Source organism: Oratosquilla oratoria, chromosome 12, assembly GCF_046742065.1.
Source record: "Oratosquilla oratoria isolate Oo_2021 chromosome 12, ASM4674206v1, whole genome shotgun sequence".
Classification (NCBI taxonomy): domain Eukaryota; kingdom Metazoa; phylum Arthropoda; class Malacostraca; order Stomatopoda; family Squillidae; genus Oratosquilla; species Oratosquilla oratoria.
The window spans coordinates 8,859,301-8,878,948 of NC_134788.1; the positions used below are offsets into that span (position 1 = coordinate 8,859,301).

A 19,648-nucleotide genomic window follows, 5' to 3' on the forward strand; every position below is an offset into this window, starting at 1 on the left:
TAGATTTAGCTTCTTACTGTTTTAGCTGCTGTTGAATTATTTCATCCTGCCTATGGCAGTTACTTAGTTGTCAAAATGTTTGACTTATGTTGTTGAACATGTTGAACATGATATCAGATATACTGTATATTGATCTAGTTGCCATCTAGTGATTTCATCTATCTGTGAAAAACTTCACTTGTTAAAAAGTTGATGATATCTTTCTTAACTGGTTAACCTTGACTTAAGCCACTTAACCCATTAAACTCCGATGACAAGATGTCTTGTCATTTGGTCAAATAAAACAAAAAATCATAAAACACCAAAATGTTTGATCAAACACCAGAAAAGTATGACGTCAGTCCTTGCTTCGCTCGCGAGCGAAGCGAGGACTGACGACATACTTTTCTGGTGTTTGATCAAACATTTTGGTGTTTTATGATTTTTTGTTTTATTTGACCAAATGACAAGAATATTGTCATCGGAGTTTAATGGGTTAAGTATTGTTCTTGCTACTGGCTGTTGAAATCACCCCATGATCAGGTTCACCTCATATGTTAAGTTGTTGTTTTGAGTGGTGTCACCTTACATATTTTGTTAGTGAGCAGGTGACTTTATTCAGCTAAAGAAAACTTCTCCACTAACCAGAGGGTTAAGAACTGTCTTGATTTATTAATTGTGGAGTGATATCTTACATATTGTGGGTACTGCTAGGCAGTTTTACTCAGGTGGAGAACCTCACTACTCATGAGTTTAAAAGTGATGGATGGAATGTACAAAGGTTCAAAAGAGATGGGTGGAAACAGAGGATGGAGGATATATTCACTGAGTGCAATACTGAAAATGAGAAAAAAAACTGATAGAGGTAAAAGAAAAGGGAAAAAGTGGAGCCAAGGACAAGGATAAAGAAAGGTGGTGGTGACAGTCATATTTAGGAGAATGAAAAAAAAAGTGTAATGATTGTGATTTTGGATGAGATCAGAGATGTTAAATTTTCAGTTTAATAAGTTCAAGTATGTTGTGGGTGAAATTGAAATCAAACAAATATGAGGTAGGCCTAGTTATAATAGGTATAATTGGATCATATGGAAAGCCTAAAGAAATGGAATTCTGACAGAAAGTGAACTGATAGAATATATGGTTAATAGGTCGTAAGTGATGGTAAGAAACATAAAAGGTGATTAGTAGAATTTGTACAGACAGGTATAGGAAAATAAGGGAAGGTAAACATGGGACACTGGAAGTGCCTTAATTAAGTGACTAACTCTACTTGATTTGTGTCTTTTTCAAGACGTAAGACTCACTGACTCTTGAGAAAGACATTAGTTGAAACCAATCAAGTAGTGCTAGTCACCTAATAATGGCACATTCAGAGTCCCAAGTTTCCCTTCTCTTGTCTTCCCATGATTGCGATTATAAGAGAATAGTGGGTGGAATGAGGCAAATTTGGAGTGGATGGTAGAATGAAAGAATAGTGTAATATAACCAATAGTATAAATGATGTAAGCGGAGTAGGAAACATAGGAGTCTTAGTCTTGAGTTTATTCCTGACTAGTTTTGCAGGTATGCTTTTTCAAAAAGCGTACCTGCGAAACTAGTCAGGAATAAACTCAAGAATAAGACTCCTGTGTTTCCTACTCCGCTTACATCAACCTGTCAGAATGTCTCAACAATAGTATAGATATTTCTGGAAAGACAGCAAATTGTGTGGAATGCATATTTTGGAAGGTCAAGAACACTCATAGACAGAGAGCTGAAGAGGTTCTTGGATGTAAGTTTAATGATGGGGTGGGAGAAAGGATATGGGATCATTCAGGCAAAGAAATGGTCATTGCTCCAGGTCTCTCTTGCAGTGGAAACTTGTAGAAAACTTGTGTGTTAAATGAAGGATAGCTGTAAAGGTGATAGAAAGATACGAACAAAGAATCCAAAGCAACTTGAGAGAAACGAGGAGAAAGGCAAAAGAAACTTCAGAGCATGGATGGGAAGTGCCCATTAGTAGAATTTTACAGAAGAAGGTGGAGCTTCACATTTTCAAAACCTGTCAAACCCTCTGTTAACTTCAAATGTATTTCTTACATCTAATCACTCATGGTGATTTAGAAATTGTCCCACATCAGTACACAGACAACAGTCCAAAGCTTTCCTGAGAGATTTGTGGGAGGGCACAGGGACTGTTATCAGGTGCTGTAGGGCTGCAAGTTTTTCTACTTTGTGAATAATTATTACCATTGTTTTAATGTATCATCATCATTATCATTATTATTATTATTATTATTATTATTATTTTATTATTAATTATTATTGTTATTGTTATTATTATCATTATTATTATTGTTATTATTATTATTGTTGTTATTATTATTATTATTATTATTATTATTATTGTTATTATTGTTATTGTTATTGTTATTATTGTTATTATTATTATTATTATTATTATTATTGTTATTATTATTGCAAAAATAGAGGTATCTGGTAAAAAAAAACCTAAGAATGGTTGCTGAATACGTGGCAGGGTGAAGAAATATGTAAAATAACAAAAGAAACTAAAGTATTGCTTATATAAGTGTGAAAATAGTTGAAAAGAGAACAGAGAATTGCAAAAGGAAAAGGGAAAAATGTAAAATGGTTGATGAGAGTAAGACACCACTGAAAGGTTTGGAACATTTTTTGAAGGCACCCTACTAAAACAAATTGAAGGAGAAAATGATAACAACATGGAGAGAATATTAATACATTATTAGTTATAACCAGTGCTTTTATTCTAGGGACATGATCATGCTGAAGAGATGAAGTGATAGAGATGGTAAAAGAGTTAAAGATGGTAGTAGAAAGGAATGACAGTGGAAGTTATAACATACATATACCAAAGACTTTTTCCCCCTTACATGGGGGGTAGCCTAAAAGAAAAAGGCATAGAAACCAGTCCTACCCTTTCCATCCCCTACATATTCCACTCCCCTCCACCCTCCTCCCTCCCTCTCATCTTGGCACCTCCTGGATGATGGGTCATCCCTGCATCTTGTCCACTGTCCTTGGTCAGAAGCAGTGTCATAAGACACAGCACATCCACAGCAAGACCGCTTCATTGATTCAGCGACCCCCCCTCTCCATCCCCTCATGCAGAAAAGGAGAAGACAGGGAGAAATCCCTTTGGGCTACATCAAATTATTTCTCATACACACTTCCTCACCCCCCATCCCCCACCCACTCCCCCTAATGCATCACAGCATCATCCATACAAAACCCTTCTCCATTCACCCCTATTTTCTGGCCTCTCCTGTCCTTCCTCAACAGACATTCCTCTCTTTTGTAGGAAGTTATAAGTGATCATATATATATGTGTATATATATATATATATATATATACATATATATGTATATATATAATATATATATATGTATATATATATGTATATACATATATATATATATATGCATATTTGTACATGTATATATATGTATGTACGTTTGTATATATATGTATATGTATATATATATATATATATATATATATGTATATGTATATATATATATATATATGTATATATATACACACATACACACACATATGCGGAAAAAACCACCAAGGAAAAAGATAAACTGATGACCAAGTGCTTTTGTCTATTCAGACATCCTCAGGGTACATAGAAATGAAAAAATAATACAAGAATATATACGCAGAGTATAAGGTCAGGAAGGGAACCGGGAAAGGTTGTGAGGCTCTATTGTCGACCTGACCCAGTGGAGGTTTGGGCTACTACCTTTTTCACACACACACACACACACACACACACACATATATATATATATATATATATATATAATATATATATATATATATATATATATATATATATATATTATGAAGAATAGTTTCCAGTTGTGAAAGAAAATCTGGGGACCAATAATGGATACCTAAATGTAGTGGTCCTGCAAGATGGACAGTAAAACTGTCCATTTTCAAAACCTGTCAACCCCCTCAACTCCATCAGGAGATGCAGCCCTGTGGGGCTGACATTTGGCCTTTGGACTGGGCCTAGGATCTCTATCAGCTCCAGTGGTATTTCTTACACTTTTTTACATGTGGAGAGCTGACAGCCAGCAGCTGCTCCACTTTCCCTACCATTTGCAGTTGGTGACATGGAGACTGTCCTACACTAATCCAACACAGACAACTGTCTGAAGTTTCTTCCCAGAGAAATCGGTGGGAGTGCCCAAGGACCATTGCCAACCATTATATGGTTGTGGATTTTCCATTTAGTGAAAATTTTGTGAAACTTGAGGCAACAAGTTATTAATGTAGTTAAGAAAATCGACATGACTTTGGTTGGCAGGGATGTCACTAAAGTTCCTAAATTATTCTCTATATAAAACTTATGAAGTCAGTACCCATATCTGATGACCTGGAGATGATTTTAACTCACACAGGACACCAAAAATATGTATGTTTATGTATGTGTCATGCACAGACATTATGACTGAGGATGTAGGTTCATTCTAGCTATTAGAAACACTTCTCAATTTATGTCATAGCCAATCAGAAATATCTACGATTTAGGAGGCTTGACTTGGGTAGCAATATGTGAGGCAGTGTCATCACAGTGTGCCATGCATCTCTTCCTCTCCACAACTTTAGTAATAGAGGTAAGTCTTTGAAAATTTTGCATAGCATAGATAAATGATTGTGTTTCATGTTTAAACTGGTGAGATATTAAAGGAAAAAAAGTGAAAAATATTATGAAATGGTGTGTGAACCCCAGATGGGATTAGTGCCCAAGCTCCCTGTGACCATGCTGTGCTCATTTGGGCTATAGTGCCTGAAATCCCTGTGACCAGGGCTTGTTTAGGTCTTATTGCTGGTTCAAAGCATGATTATGGTGAACATTTTCAAGTGCATTTATAATGGTGACATGTAATTGCCTTGAATTTCACTAAGTGGAAAATTTGCAGCCCCACAGTGACTGGCAACAGTTCTTAGGCCATCCCATAGATCTCTCTGGGAAAAAACTTTGGACTATTGCCTGTGTTGTATTAATGTGGGATTGTTTCTATGTCACCAGCTGAGTGGTAGGAGGGAGGGGAGGATTCGCTAGCTGTCAGCTTTCCATATGTGAAAGTGTAAGAACCACAGCTGAAGTTGTGAGAAGGAGAGCTTGGGCCCAGTCTGAAGACCAAGTATCAGCTCCTTAGGGGTGCATCACTTGATGGAGGTGAGGGGGTTGATGGGTTTTGAAAGTGGGCAGCTTTACTGTCCACTTTTTTGCAGGACCACCACATACAGGTACCTGTCAATGGTCCCTGGTGATATGTATGGCTAATATAATGTTCATGGCTTATAAGAACTATGTATATAGTGTTTATCAGTTACTTTTATCACATAAATAATTTGCTTGAGTGTTTGATAGTGATGGTGCAAAGATGATGGTGAAGTGTGATAATGATAACAATGACTAAGTCCTTTCTCATTCTTGTCAGGTCCCTACCACATTGTTCTACAGCTGGAGGCTTCGTAAGAGCAAGTGGGTTGCTCCTCAGGCCAGCACTGATACCTTGAGCTTGATGGTGACGATGACATTGATGATGAGGACGTGAACATCTTAATACAACATTTACTGTAGATAGTCATAAAATGGGGAGTCTTGACATACATGGATGTGACACAGTAGCCAAGTATTGAGGATTATAAGGGTTCACTGATGAGAGTTCCACAGGTGGCTAATGTCATGTCCTCAAAACAATAATACTTGGGCATCTATGGACAGGTTCTATGAGATCTGACCCATCTTCTCTTCCATTACCAAGCACTTCCTCCAGGTTGGTGTAACTCCATTCCAATCAGTGGGCAAGGTGATAGTGACTTGCAAAAGGACCAAAGAAGGGAACTTACTGCAGTATGTACAGAATTAGGTTGATAAGTTGATAATGCCTGCAGGACAGGCATTGGGGGATTCATCCGTTGACATATTTTACTAAGGAGAGACAACCTTCACCAGCCACCTAACTGAACTGACCATGGAGGAGTCAGAGTTCCTAGTCAGCACCAAAATAGTCCTCACCCAGGTGAAGACTCTGAAGAACCCTAATCAATCAGCCATTTCTGCAGACAATTGTTGACAAGTCTCAGTTTGGTGGAGAACCTGAAGGAGAGGTATGGCCATTGATATGTAGGCACAGCAAGAGTGAACAGAATAGGGGAACCACAGCTGATGAATATCAAGGAAATGGAAAAGAAATAGAGCCTAGGGAAAAATATGACTACTGCTCTTCAAATGGCATTCTTGTAATGAGGTGGAAGGATAACGAGGTAGTCGCTTTACTGTCCTCTGATACAGGGGTGGAACCAGTCCAGAATGTCTTCAAGGTATGACAAGCAAGAGAAGAAGAAGGTGGAGTTCCACTGTCCCAGTGTCATCAAGGAGTATAACTTGGGGGCATTGACAAGTCAGACATGCTTACCCACCTGTACAAAACACCAATGAGGGCAAAGTGGTATATCAAGCTTTTAGGCTATGTAGTGGACCTGTGCATATGTTATATCTGGATACTCTGTAAGGTGGCTGCAAGGCTCTTAGAGAGAAGCCCATGTCCATCAAGACTTTCATACTAGAGATATTCAGGTTTGCCATGACTGAAAAACTATTGACAAGGCTGGTGAGGCAGTCTTTAGAGAATGAAGCCCAGTAAAGGCTAGAAATCAGCACTACCATTTATACAGCAATGATGTGACACCTTCAGGAACCACTTGACCATGTTTATGACCAAAAGGCCTTCAAACACTGCTTCTGGAAGAGGAACATGCACCAGACCTTGTGGGTGTGCACAGTTTGCCAGGTATCCCTGTGCTTGTCTGACATCAGGAACTACTTCAAACTTTTCCACACACCTGTGCTTTACAACCCCTCAACCAGGGAATGTCCAGGCCATCACTGCTAGTGAGATATAGTGTGTGTATGTATTTACCCAGTTGCAATATAAGAGTTTGGAGCAGTGCTTATGGGGTCCCATCTGTTTTTCTCCATTTGTCAAACCTTGCCTTGAATTCTTTTATAGTGTTGACTTGGGTTATATTTTGCATCCATTTTATTCCACAAATCTACACTTCTGTGTGGAAAGCTATTCTTAGAATCTTTTAAACATTAGGTTTTTTTTTCTATGACCTCTTATCTATCTTTCTTCTCATATTAGTAATCCTTTCTGTCCACTTTCTCTAAACCTGCTTCCAGTTTAGATATAATCATGTCACCTCTGTCTCTTCACTCCTCCAAAGTGGAAAGTCCAAGTTTCTTCAGTCTTTCCTTATGTATATTGTCATTTAGGCCAGGGATCATCTTGGTTGCCACCTTTTGTATTCTATTTCTATTATATATGGTGACCACATCACTTCATATTCTTCTTTTTGTTGCTCCTTAATTTTTCTTAACTGAAATTGTTATTTTTCTAGCTTTAACTATCCTTTTTGCCCCTATTTTATTTCTAATGTTATCTTCATTGAGTCTGGTTTTTTCATTATTTTGCTTCACACTGTCCTCCAGTTTGATATTTTTCTTATTCAGCTTATTGTCATCATTCTTTATTACTTCTAAATCCAAATAATTTTTTTCTCTCATAATTGATTAGTATATTCTTCAATTTATCTTTTAATTCTCCTATATTTCTCAATGTAGAGGTATTGGGAGATCTTAATGCTAGGGTAGGAAATGACCCAATAGATGGAGTAGTTAGGAAGTGTGGAGTTCCAGGAACAAATTGTAGTGGAGAGTTGAAGGTGAAGATGTGTCTAGGAAGAGAGTTGATGATAGCAAATACAGTGTTTAGGAAGAAAGTCAAGCATAGGCACATATGGTAGAGTGGTGGATGGAAAGGTGGTAGATAAGGCTTTAACCCCTTCCATATGGTGCCGCATACGTAGGCGGCATGAGGAGCAAGTGGATATGCGAGGCTGCCATATCGGCGTCTTGATTATATTTATTGTAGTTGCCCCTGCGTAATGACTTACTCTCTAAACTGTCTTCATCACATTTTCTATGGTTATCAAAATTCACGGGTGAAAGAACGATCGATATAAGCGGTGACTATATTTTATGATGCGAGTATTATTACGACGCATCGTACGTCTGGCAGATAATGCTGCCCGCGAGATTTTGGCCCGTACTGAAGAGGTTAAAGGACTACATAGTGGTAACCAAGAGAAGGGTAGGAAGATTTTTGGATGCACATGTTCTAAGGGGAGAGAATGGGGGAATATCAGATAATTTTTTGGTGGAGGGTAAGTTGAGAGTAGAGGATAGATGGAGAATGAGGAAAAGGACAGAAGGTAGGGAGGTACTTAGAGTGAATTGCTTAAATGAAAAAGAAAAGGAGTACAAGAAGAAGCTGAGAGAACAGTGGGAGGGAGTAAAGGATAGAGTAAATGTAGGAGTGAAGGAGGATTGGGGATGTTTCAAGGAGGGAGTCACAAGGTGTGGAAAGATGGTGTGTGGAACAAGGCGGATGGGAGGAAATAGAAGGAAGAGTAGTGAGTGGTGGGATGATGAGGCAAAGAAGGTTGTAGGAAAGAAGCGAGCTTTCAAAGATTGGTTACAAAATAGAACGAGGAGATCATATGAGAGGTACAAAGAGAAGAGAAGTAAAGCATAAGATAAAGAAAGGAGGCAAAAAGGAGAGCAGATGTGATGGGTATAACAGAAAAATTTAATTTGAAAGTAATAAAAAGATGTTTTGTAAGGAAATTAAGAGAGCAAGAGGAGGCTAATCAAGTAGGGAAGAAAAGGTAAAATGTGCAGATGGAGAGATGATAATGGAAGAGACAACAGAAGAGGAAGATGGGCAGAGTATTTTAGGGAGTTACTAAATGTGTAGGAGGATAGGGAGGAAAAGTTAGTTACAGTGGGAAGTGCTGAGAAAGTGCCAGTGATAAATGAGAAAAATGGAGGAGAAATAAGGAAAGATGTGGTGAAAGCAGTTAATAAAATGATGGGAGCAGGTAAGACACTTGGGTTGGAGAGGTGTCATGCCTAAAAAAGGGAGGCACAGTGATTGTGGACTGGCTGGTAAGGTTGTTAATGTTTGTCTAAAAGAAGGTAGAATACTGGTGGAGTGCCTATATAGTTCAACTTTACAAGGTAAAAGGGGACAAGTATGAGTGTAGTAATTTCAGAGGGATCAGTTTGTTGAGTGTAGTTGGGAAGGCTTATGGGAAGGTTTTGATTGAGAGGATTAGGAGAGGAACAGAGGGAGTAATTGGTGAGGAACAGTGTGGGTTTAGGACAGGTAGGGGTTGCGTGGATCAGATTTTTGTGGTAAGGCAGATATGTGAGAAAGCTTTAGGAAAAGGTAAGGATGTTTTTTGGGTCTTTATGGATTTGGAAAAGGCTTATGACAGGGTAGACAGGAAGGCACTGTGGGAGGTATTGCAGATATATGGGATAGGAGGAAAGCTGTTAAGAGCAGTGAAGAGTTTTTATGAGAGTAGTAGAGCCTGTGTTAGACTTATAAATGGAGAGAGTGAGTTGTTTGAGGTAAAGGTGGGACTTGCCAGGGATGTGTTATGTCACCTTGGCTGTTCAATTTATATATGGATGGGATGGTGTGAGAGGTAAACGCAAAGGTAATAGGTTGGGGATTGGAGATGGTTAAAGAAAATAGAGAAAAGTGGGAGATAAGCCAGTTGTTGTTTGCTGATGACACTGCTCTTGTAGCAGGATCAGAGGAGGTATTAACAAAGTGACAGAGTTTGGGAAGGTGTGTGAAAGAAGGAAGTTTAAGATAAATGTGGGTAAAAGTTAGGTGATGAGATGTAGAAGGGGAGAATGTGGCAGCAAATTAGAAGTGAGTATTAAAGGAGAGAGGCTGGAGAAAATGGGTAACTTTAGATACTTGGGTATGAATGTATCAGGAAAGGGAGGAATGGAGGTGGAGATAGAATGTAGATTGAGAGAAGCAATTAAATGTCTTGGTGGATTAAAAAATGTAATAAGAAATGGACATTTGGGAATGGATTCCATGAGAAAATTGTATGAAGGAGTGATTGTGCCAACATCACTGTATGGGGCAGAAACATGGAACATGAGAGAGGAAGAGTTTAACCCCTTCCATACGGTGCCGCACACGTAGGCGTCATTAGGAGCAAGTGGATTCGCTATGCTGCCATATCGGCGTCTTGATTATATTTATTGTAGTCGCCCCTGTGTTTTTACATTCTCCCAAATGTGACCTGAATCCCATTCTCTGTGGTTTTCAAAATTCGCGGGTGAAAGAGAGAACGATCGATATAAGCGGTGACTATATTTTATGATGCGAGTATTAATACAACACGTCGTACGGTTGGCATTGGCTGCTGCCCGCGAGATTTAAGTCCCGTAGTGAAGTGGTTAAATGTTTTGAGATGAAATACCTGAGAAGTATGGTAGGGGTTACTAGGCTGGATAGGGTGAGAAATGAGGAGGTGAGGAAGGAGAGCGAGGGTGGAAAGAGAGTTGGGAGAGGGTTGATGAAAGAGTATTAGAATGGTTTGGACATATGGAAGGAATGAGTGAAGAACAACTAGTAAAAGAGGTATGGAAGGCAGAGGTGGAAGGAATGAACATGAGGAGCCAGCCAAGGGTGAGATGGATGGATGGAGTTAAAGGGCCATTGAGGAAGGAAGGAAGGGAGAAAACAGAAGATAGGGGTGAGTGGAGAATGGTTGTGTATAGATGATACTGTGATGCATGGAAGGGAGTGGGTTGGGGATGGGGGGGTATGTGTGAATGATATTTTGATGCAACCCAAAGGGATTTCTTCCCATCTACTCTTTCTGCATGAAGGGACCTAGATGGGGGTTCACTGATTAAATGAAGCGGCCTAGCTGTGGATGTACTGTGTCTTGCTGGATTGCATCTGACCAAGGCATTGGGCAAGATATATGGATGATCCGTCATTCAGGAGGAGTTGAGATAAGTGGGAGGGAGAGGGGTGAATGGGAATGGAGTATGTGGGGATGGAATGGGTAATAGTGGATTTTATGTCTTTGTTTTCTGGCTGTCTCACTTGTAAGGGAGAAAAAGCCTTTGGTATATGTTTGTATTTTTGTCATGTGATTATCCGTATATCTTTTTATTGATTTGATTTCTTCTTTAATTTCTCCTACTTTTGGTACACCAAGGTCTCTTAACCCCTTCCATACGGTGATGCCTACGTAGGCGTCATGAGGAGCAAGTGGGTACACGAGGATGCCAACGTCGGCGTCTTGATTATATTTATTGTAGGTGTACCTGCGTGACCCCCATACTCTGTAAACTGGCTTCATCATATTTTCTATGGTTATCAAAATTCACGGGTGAAAGAGAAAATGATTAATACAGCGGTGACTTTATTTTTTATCATGCGAGTATTATGACGCAACATCGCATGTCTGGCAGCTAATGCTGCCCCCGAGATTTTGGCCTGTATTGAAGGGGTTAATCCAACACTCACCAACTGCCACTTTTGCAGACATTTGGGCCCAGGACATAAAACACCAATTCCCGAAGTGGGTTTATGTCCTGGGCCCAAACAGCTGCACAAGTGGTGGTTGGCAAGTACTGGATTAAGAGACCTAGGTGTACTTAATAGTTTTCATTCTTGTTTTCCAGATCCAACATTTCCTAATTCTAATAGTAATTTTCCAGATTTGTTATCCTTTAGTTTTTTGCTGTCAAGAACCAATTTGGATTCATTCAGTGTCTCCATATTGGTAACATGTTTCTCACCTCCTTTTGTTATTTTGATCTTCCTTTATTTTCTTTTCTCCATTGTATTATCTCGTAATTCTATATCTGGTATAATTTTTACCAATTACCACTTTTAATAATTACAACATTGTTGTTTTAAACAAATTATAGGCAGTTCACTCAAAGAATCTCATTCGATCCTGCATTTTTGGTTGGCAGCCCTGCTCACCCTTCGCTACGATGCAACTCACGAACTTTTTCATATCTACATATTTCTATTTCTGATATGAGTGTCACTCTTCCAACCATATATGTTGGTACAACCGTATTCAGAGACTCAAGAAGATAATGAATACGAGATGATGAAAGACATATACTAATTGAGATTGAAAAACCATAAGTGGTATGTACTCAAGTCGTGTAAGTCAAGTTCAATTTTGACTCATGAGATTGATTGGGGTGGAGGGAGGGAGGGAGCAAGACACTGTGGTTCCCGCCACCCATCCAGTATCAAAAGATAATCATATAAACCTTTCATTTTCCCTTTTATGTGTCACTTTATGGGATATGTGAAAGCGCAGTCATATTCATGACTATTATATATCACAGAAGACATGTTAAATTTTACAACCAGCCTCATAATGACTGGACACAGCAATAATAAGTAAAATGCTGTATAAACATTAAAATTATATTCCTCATCTTATACTCACTATAATTACTTTCTTTTTACTATCGAGGTGGAAAGCTTTGAAATAGGTGAACAAGGACTGCTTCATCCCTAGATGTACATGAAATTCATGTAACTTGTGTAGTCACTGAGCTAAGTGAAGAAATATGAAAATATTTTAAGGAGGCTTGAAGTTTCAGCCAGCTCAGCGGGGGGTGGGGGGGGAAGGGTGAGCAGGGCTGCCAACCAAAAATGCAGAATTGACTGAGATTGTTTGAGTGAATTGCCTATAGTCATAATTTGACAGAACACCTGTGTTGCTCCTCCCCTTTTTTTTTTAACTTCACCTAGATGCTTGAGAGATGTCTTTACTGTCTGACCACCAACATTATATTTACTTACTTGCAAAGCTCCTTGGGTCCTGTCTACTACTCTCCAGCTAATCATACTTAGCCTCAAATTCACGTACAGTTCCAACTATTTATATCACTGATTTCCAATTATCATATTTAGATTTGAATTGATGTATTGTTCCAGCTTGGGCTATATAACCATCTAAGTTAGTCCAAGTATTTATTCATATATATTGAAAATGCTATTTCTTCACATCTTTTAGACATGTGGTCTCTCATAATCTGTTGCCATCTCTTAAAGCCCCCCCATCCTTAATCAAGAGATCTCCCCTATCAATGCTATCTGTCCCTTTAGATAACCTGAATACAGTGCAGTAATCATATCACCTTTTTCTTTTTGATCTTTCAAAGTTGACAGACTCAGTGCTTTTGGTCTTTCCTCATATGGTTTATCTGCCAAGCTGGAGACTCGTTTGGTTGCTTCCCTTTGTATTTACCTAGTTGTATCTTACGGGAAGGGGAGCTACGCTCATAGTGTCCCGCCTTTGTACCTCACAGTGTCTAGTCTGCTCTTAAATTTGTGTATGGTCCTTGCACACACTATTGTTTCATCCAGTTTATTCCAAGTGTCCACCACTCTGTGTGGAAAACAGTTCTTCAGATCTCTTGTATAACTATCTTTTTTGAGTTTCTTTCCCTTCTTGTGTTTCTCTTGTCCCAATCTAACAAGCCCTCTCTATCGAGTATTTCCTTACCCTTCATGATTCTATAGATGGTCAGTAGGTCGCCCCTCTCTTCCTTGCTCCAAAGTTGGTAACTCCAATTTAGCCAGTCTCTCTTCATATGACAGGTTTGAAAGTGCTGGAGCAATTTGTGTGGTTGTTCTCTGGATTCTTTCAATTTCTTTTATATTCTTTTTGGTACTGGGTGACCATAATGTCACCACATATTCCAGTCTAGGCCTTATTTGTGTATTCTCTCAATCTTGCTTATATCCTTCACTCTATGTGGGGACTATACCACAGATGCATATTTCAGTATTGGACAGGTTATTGTTTTGATGAGTTATCATCATCTCTTTGTTCATATAGTGAAAAGTCACTTCAATCTTCTACAGCAGTCCATACATCTCTCCCACAATCCTGGTGTTATGTTTATCAGGTGACAGGTTGTCTTTTATCAGCACTCCCAAATCATTATCCTCTTGCTTTTGTAATAGGTAAATTTTCCAAGGAATAGTTTAAAGATGGTCTTCTTCAGCTATTGACCATTTCCAATACTTTGCATTTTTTGGTATTGATATTGATTTCCCATTCTTGGCTCCATATAAAGATAATGTCTAGGTCTTTTTGCAACACACTGTGTATTTACCTAATGATAGTATACATGAAAGGAGCAACACTCATTGAGTCCTGTCTCCTATTCTCTAATTTTTCTAACATACCTAGACTCCAATTCATGTAGTTCCAACTAATCTATATCCTAGATTTCTAATTATCATATTTAAATTTGAACGCATGTGTTGTTTAAACTTGAGCTATATCACCTAAGCTATATACAATATGATTAAATACCCAAAGAAGGAAAGGTACCACAGGACTGGAAAAATGCAAATATTGTACCAATATAGAAAGGAGGAAACAAGGAAGATCTAACCAACTACAGACCTCCCTAACAAGCACAGTAGCAAAATTATCTGAAAAAGTTATCAAAAGTAGATGGGTTAAACATCTGGAAGAAAAAACTATACTGAATCCAAATCAATTTGGATTTAGACAAGGAAGATCATGTACAACAAACCTGATCTACTTCTATTCAAGACTAATAGAAATAATACAAGAAAGGGATGGATGGGCAGACTGTGCCTTTCTAGACCTACAAAAAGCATTTGATAAGGTACCACACAAGAAACTAATAAGAAAAATAGAATCAGTAGGTGGCATCAAAGGAAAATTATTGGAATGGATGGAAGACTTCCTGACTGGGAGAAAAATGAGGGTAGTAATTAGAGACAAATACTCAAATTGGGAAGAAATGATAAGTGGTGTCCTGCAAGGTTCGGTACTGGCTCCAATCATGTTTGCCATATATATAAATGACATGGATGAAGGAGTAGAGTGTTATATGAATTTCTTCGCAGATGACGCAAAAATACTAAAGTAAGAAGAGAGGAGGATTGTGAATCATTATAGTTAGACCTGGACAAAATCTGGAAATGGAATCTAAAGTGGGAAGTGAACTTAAATATCAAGAAGTTTAGTATAATGGAGTTTGGAAGAAGTAAAAATAGAATATCAAGAAATGATAAAATTGGTGAAGAAGAAGTAAAAAAAAGTGAACTTGGAAAGAGACCTTGGAGTAATAATCAGCAAAGACATGACACCGGACAAAATATCAATAAAATAGTCGGAGAAACCTTCAACCTATTAAGGTCCATAAAAGTGGCATTTGACTACTTAGATGATGAAATGATTAAATATATTAGTTACACTAATAAGACCAAAACTATTTTTTCGTCCAGTTTGTTCCCAGTGTTTGTTCCCACTCTGTGTGGAAAACTGTTTTTCTTCAGATCTCTCCTGTAGCTATGTTTTTTTATGTTCTTTCCTCTTGTGTTTATCTTGTCTTTCTTAATCTACTCCCATGACCTTTCAAAGCCCTTCCATCTTAAATCAGGAGATCTCTTCTATCAGTGCAATCTGACCATTTTAGTGACCTAAATACTGTAATCGTGTAGCCTCCTTCTCTTCGATCGTTCAAATTTGGTAGACCCAGTACAAGTCATTCTTCATGTGGTTTATCTGCCAGGCTGGAGACCAGTTTAGTTGCTGCCCTTTGTATTCTTTCAATTGCACTTATATCTTTAACTCTGTGTAGGGACCATACTACAGGTACTGATGCATATTCCAGTCTTGGATGTATCAGGGTTTCAGTGATTTTTTTCATCATCTCTTCATCCAAATAATGGATCTTCTGCAGTAGTCCACATGTTTCTCCCACAATCCTGTTGATATGTCTGTCAGGAGATAGGTTGTCTTTTATTATGACTACCAAGTCTTTCTCCTCTTTTGCTTTTATAATGGGTTTACCTTCCAAGGAATAGTTTAAGGATGTCCTTTTGCCACTATTGCCCATTTCCAGTACTTTGTATTTTTTTTTAAATTAAACTTCATTTCCCATTCTTGGCTCCATGCAATAATAGTATCTAGATCTTTTTGCAATAGTCTACCATCCTCGTTTTTCAATCTTCTCATGAGTTTTGCATCATCTGCAAACAAGTTGGCTTAGCTTGTTGTTCCTTCCATCATGTCATTGACATAGACAAGAAACATTATTGGTGCAAGCACTGAACCTCATGGAACTCTGCTCATTACTGCTCTCCAGCTTGACCTCTTATCCTTTATCACTGTCCTCATGTATCTTTACTTCAAAAAGTCTTTCATCCATACTAGCAGTTTGCCATTCAGTCCTCCAATGCACTCCAATTTACACATTAGTCGACTGTGAGGTACTTCATCAAATGCCTTCTCTAAGTCCACCCACTCCTCTCTCTCTTGCAGCACATCATTCACTCCCAAGTAAAAGCTTAACCCCTTCCATACGGTGCCGCACACGTAGGCGTCATGGACTTAGATCTCGGTGGCAGCAGCCAATGCCAGCCGTACGACGTGTCGTAATAATACTCGCATCATAAAATATAGTCACCGCTTATATCGATCGTTCTCTCTTCACCCGTGAATTTTGATAACCATAGAAAATGCGATTACAAAAGAATTAGAAAGAATGTCATTATGGAGGGGCGACTACAATAAATATAATCAAGACGCCGATATGGCAGCCTCGCGAATACACTCGCTCCCCATGACGCCTACGTGTGCGGCACCGTATGGAAGGGGTTAAAAGGATTGACACACATGACCCTCCAGATCTGAAGCCAATCTTACTATCTATCAGAATATTCATCTCTTCAAGGTATTAGGTCCATTGATCTTTCACAATCTTTTCACATAATTTCACTCATGTGCTGGTGTTTTTTTTATGTGGTACTTTGTTGAAGGCTTTTTGTAAGTCTAGGAAAGCACAATCAGCCCATCCATCCCTTTCTTGTATTATATCGATTAGTCTTGAGTAGAAACAGATTAAATTTGTGGCACATGATCTTCCCATTCTGAATCCAAATTGTGTTGGGTTATACTGTCTTCTTCCAGGTGTTTGATTGATCTATTCTTGATCAGTTCTCCACAAATTCTGGCTACATTGCTTGTAAGGGAGACTGGTCTGTAATTTGTTGGTTCTTCTTTGTTTCCTTCTTTATATATTGGTATGATATTGGCATTTTTCCAGTCCTTTGGTATTTTCCTTCTTTTAATGAGCAACTTATGTTATATATTTTGTCCATTAATTCTTATTTACATTCTTTTAATATCCATGTGATTTCTTGACATCAAGGTTCTTTAATTGATCCATTATTTTTGTTTTGTTTTATTTTCATTTCCCTCATGGGGGGATTGCACTTCACTTCTTTCATCCAAATGCTGTACTTTTTCTAGTGAAAACAGACTTGAAGTGATTGTTCATAACTTCAGCCATTTCTAAATCTTCGTTATATTCTATATTTCCATGGTGTAGTTTCACCATTTCCTGTTTATTTTTGAGTTTACCATTCACATATCTATAGAATAGATTGGGTTGATCTTTACATTTTTCTGTGATGTTTTTTTTTTTTTTTTTTTTGTGGTTTCTTTTTTCCTCTCTGCGCACCTTTACATATTCATTTCTATAGTTGATATGTATTTGCCACTTTCCATTTTTTTTCTTATCTTTTTTCCATCTTTTCAAAGCTTTATCTCTTCTATCTTTTGCCTCACTGCATCTTCTGTTGAATCAGCACTTAATATACACCTTTTCCTGTTTCTGCCTTGGTACGTATTTATCCACTCCTTCATTATAATTTCCATCAAAATCATCCATTTCTCTTCAACTTGTGTCTCTTCATTGTGGAGTTTTTCCCAATTAGCATTTTGAAAGAATTTCTAAATTTTCTCAAGGTCTGTTTCTCTCAAGGTACATCAGTCTTCCTTTCCTGTATTTCTCATTTCTCTCCATATATATTTCCTCCTTTATCTCACCCTCTATTAGTATGTGGTCACTCTTCTCAAATAGTGTCTTGTATTCAATTTTATCCACAATTTCAGGCTGTCATAAATATTAAATCTAGTCTCAGCGGTTCTTCATTACTTCTATATCTTGTATTTTCTTTTACCCATTGTGTCATTGTATGTTCTATGATCATATCAAGTAATACATTTCCCCATAGGTCCTCTCTGCCTTTCATTGTCATCTCTTCCCAACAGGTTTCTTTGCAGTTAAAATCTCACATAAGTACCAGGTTACCTCCATCTTTCAGCATCTCATTTCAATGCATTTGGTCTGTTCTCTTCGCTTTTTTTTTTTTTTTTTTTTTCTCAAGCTTCACCTCTTAGTGTCCTCACTCTCTTTCCTCAATATTCATTTCTCATATCCATATATTGTTGTAATGTTCACTGTTTGCTAACTTGATTGTTCTAGTATGTCTTCTGCTACCATTTGTGATCTAAGTTTTATCTTAAGAGGTCAATTTCTTTCTTTTGAATATTGTCCCATTGTATATACTTCTATTTCTTTTTCTACTTCTTGGTCATCATCATGTACTTCTATTAGAATTGTTTTTTCTATTTCTTTTTCTGCTTTTTCTCTCAAGTACCTAACCAGACCATGTTTTTCCTTTAATCCATATACTACAATACACTTTTTTCTATCCACTGTATCTTTGACTCCATTTGCTTTTTCTTTGATTACTTGAATAATTGTGTCTTTTGCATTTTCTTGCATTTGCTGTACTATTTCTTTAAAAGCTATCTCTTTGTTTTCTGTTTTCATTCCATTTCTTAATCTGCAAATTTTCCTCACATAAATTTTCTTCAATTCTTTCAGACATTGCCTTTATTTTGTGATTTACCTCTTCAAATTCTCACTATTGGTGGTATCATTGTTTTTCATCTTTTCATTTTCACATTTAACCTCGATTAGTTTTTTTTTAATTCAGCTCATGTGTGTGCTTTGTATATATGATATAGTATATATTTTTATATAGCTTTTTCCTACATAAATAAAACAAAAAAAGCTTGCATGGTTTTATTTCCAGTTACCTTTAGATACATTAGCATGGCCTGAAAGGATATCTTTTTGTCTACTCAGTGTTTTAACAAGTTAATGAAGAGGGAGAGTAGTAATGTAGTAAAACTGTGGAGTTAAATCAATTTTGGCTGTCAAGCCCTGCTGTGTGTGCTGTGTCTTGGCAGTAGGTAGAGGACAGGGATGGTACTTCATCCACAAGGAGCTAAGATAAAAAGCAAAACAAATGTGTGTGGGTTGGGTGAAAGGTAGCATTACTTCACAGGCTACCTCCTTGTATGGGTGAAAGGGTCTTTCTTGTATATTTAATGTACCCTTAGATTTTAAATAAATGTGAAAATTTGGGTGTATTTCATATATTTGGTTAGATAGGAATAATGAAATTTATATTTGATCATTTTGAGGACAAAAGAATTGGATAATTTTTTCTACCATAATTGGCAATAAGGCCCAAAAGAGCTACTAAATAAAGTCAAAGCCTATGGCATAGGAGGAAAAGTGTTTGAATGGATTAGACCATGGATTAGTGACTGAAAACAGCAGGTCACCATTAGCAATGTAAAATCCGGATGGAATATTACTAGTGGAGTTCCCCAGGGCTTGGTTTTGGGACTCTTATTGTTTATTATAAGTTTGTGGATGATATTAATGTAGGACACCAAAATAGGTCAGGGATACTGCAGAAAGAGACAAATTGTTCACATGGTGTAACTGCAAATGACCTTCAATATCTCAAAGTGCAGTGTAATAAACATAGGTTAACACAAACCGAAAAG

The 19,648-nt window shown here is 37.7% G+C and overlaps 1 protein-coding gene across 4 annotated transcripts in view; it reads left to right on the forward strand.

Annotated features, from left to right (window-relative positions):
• LOC143030944 (uncharacterized) overlaps positions 1 to 19,648 on the forward strand; it is a 169,688-nt gene that overhangs the window by 131,263 nt on the left and 18,777 nt on the right. The window contains exons 7-9 of one of the 4 annotated variants that reach the window (XR_012966956.1): positions 4,544 to 4,629; positions 5,046 to 5,195; positions 5,461 to 5,597. The exons of 1 other annotated variant lie outside the window; for it this stretch is intronic. Coding sequence is in view for 2 of the 3 variants with exons in the window: in XM_076194236.1 (XP_076050351.1) it covers positions 5,461 to 5,577 (117 nt within the window). In the remaining variant the exon portion in view is untranslated. Of the gene's footprint in view, positions 1 to 4,543; positions 4,962 to 5,045; positions 5,196 to 5,460; positions 18,833 to 19,648 lie in introns of those variants that run through there. 2 more of the 4 variants (XM_076194236.1, XM_076194237.1) reach the window with 2 other exon arrangements.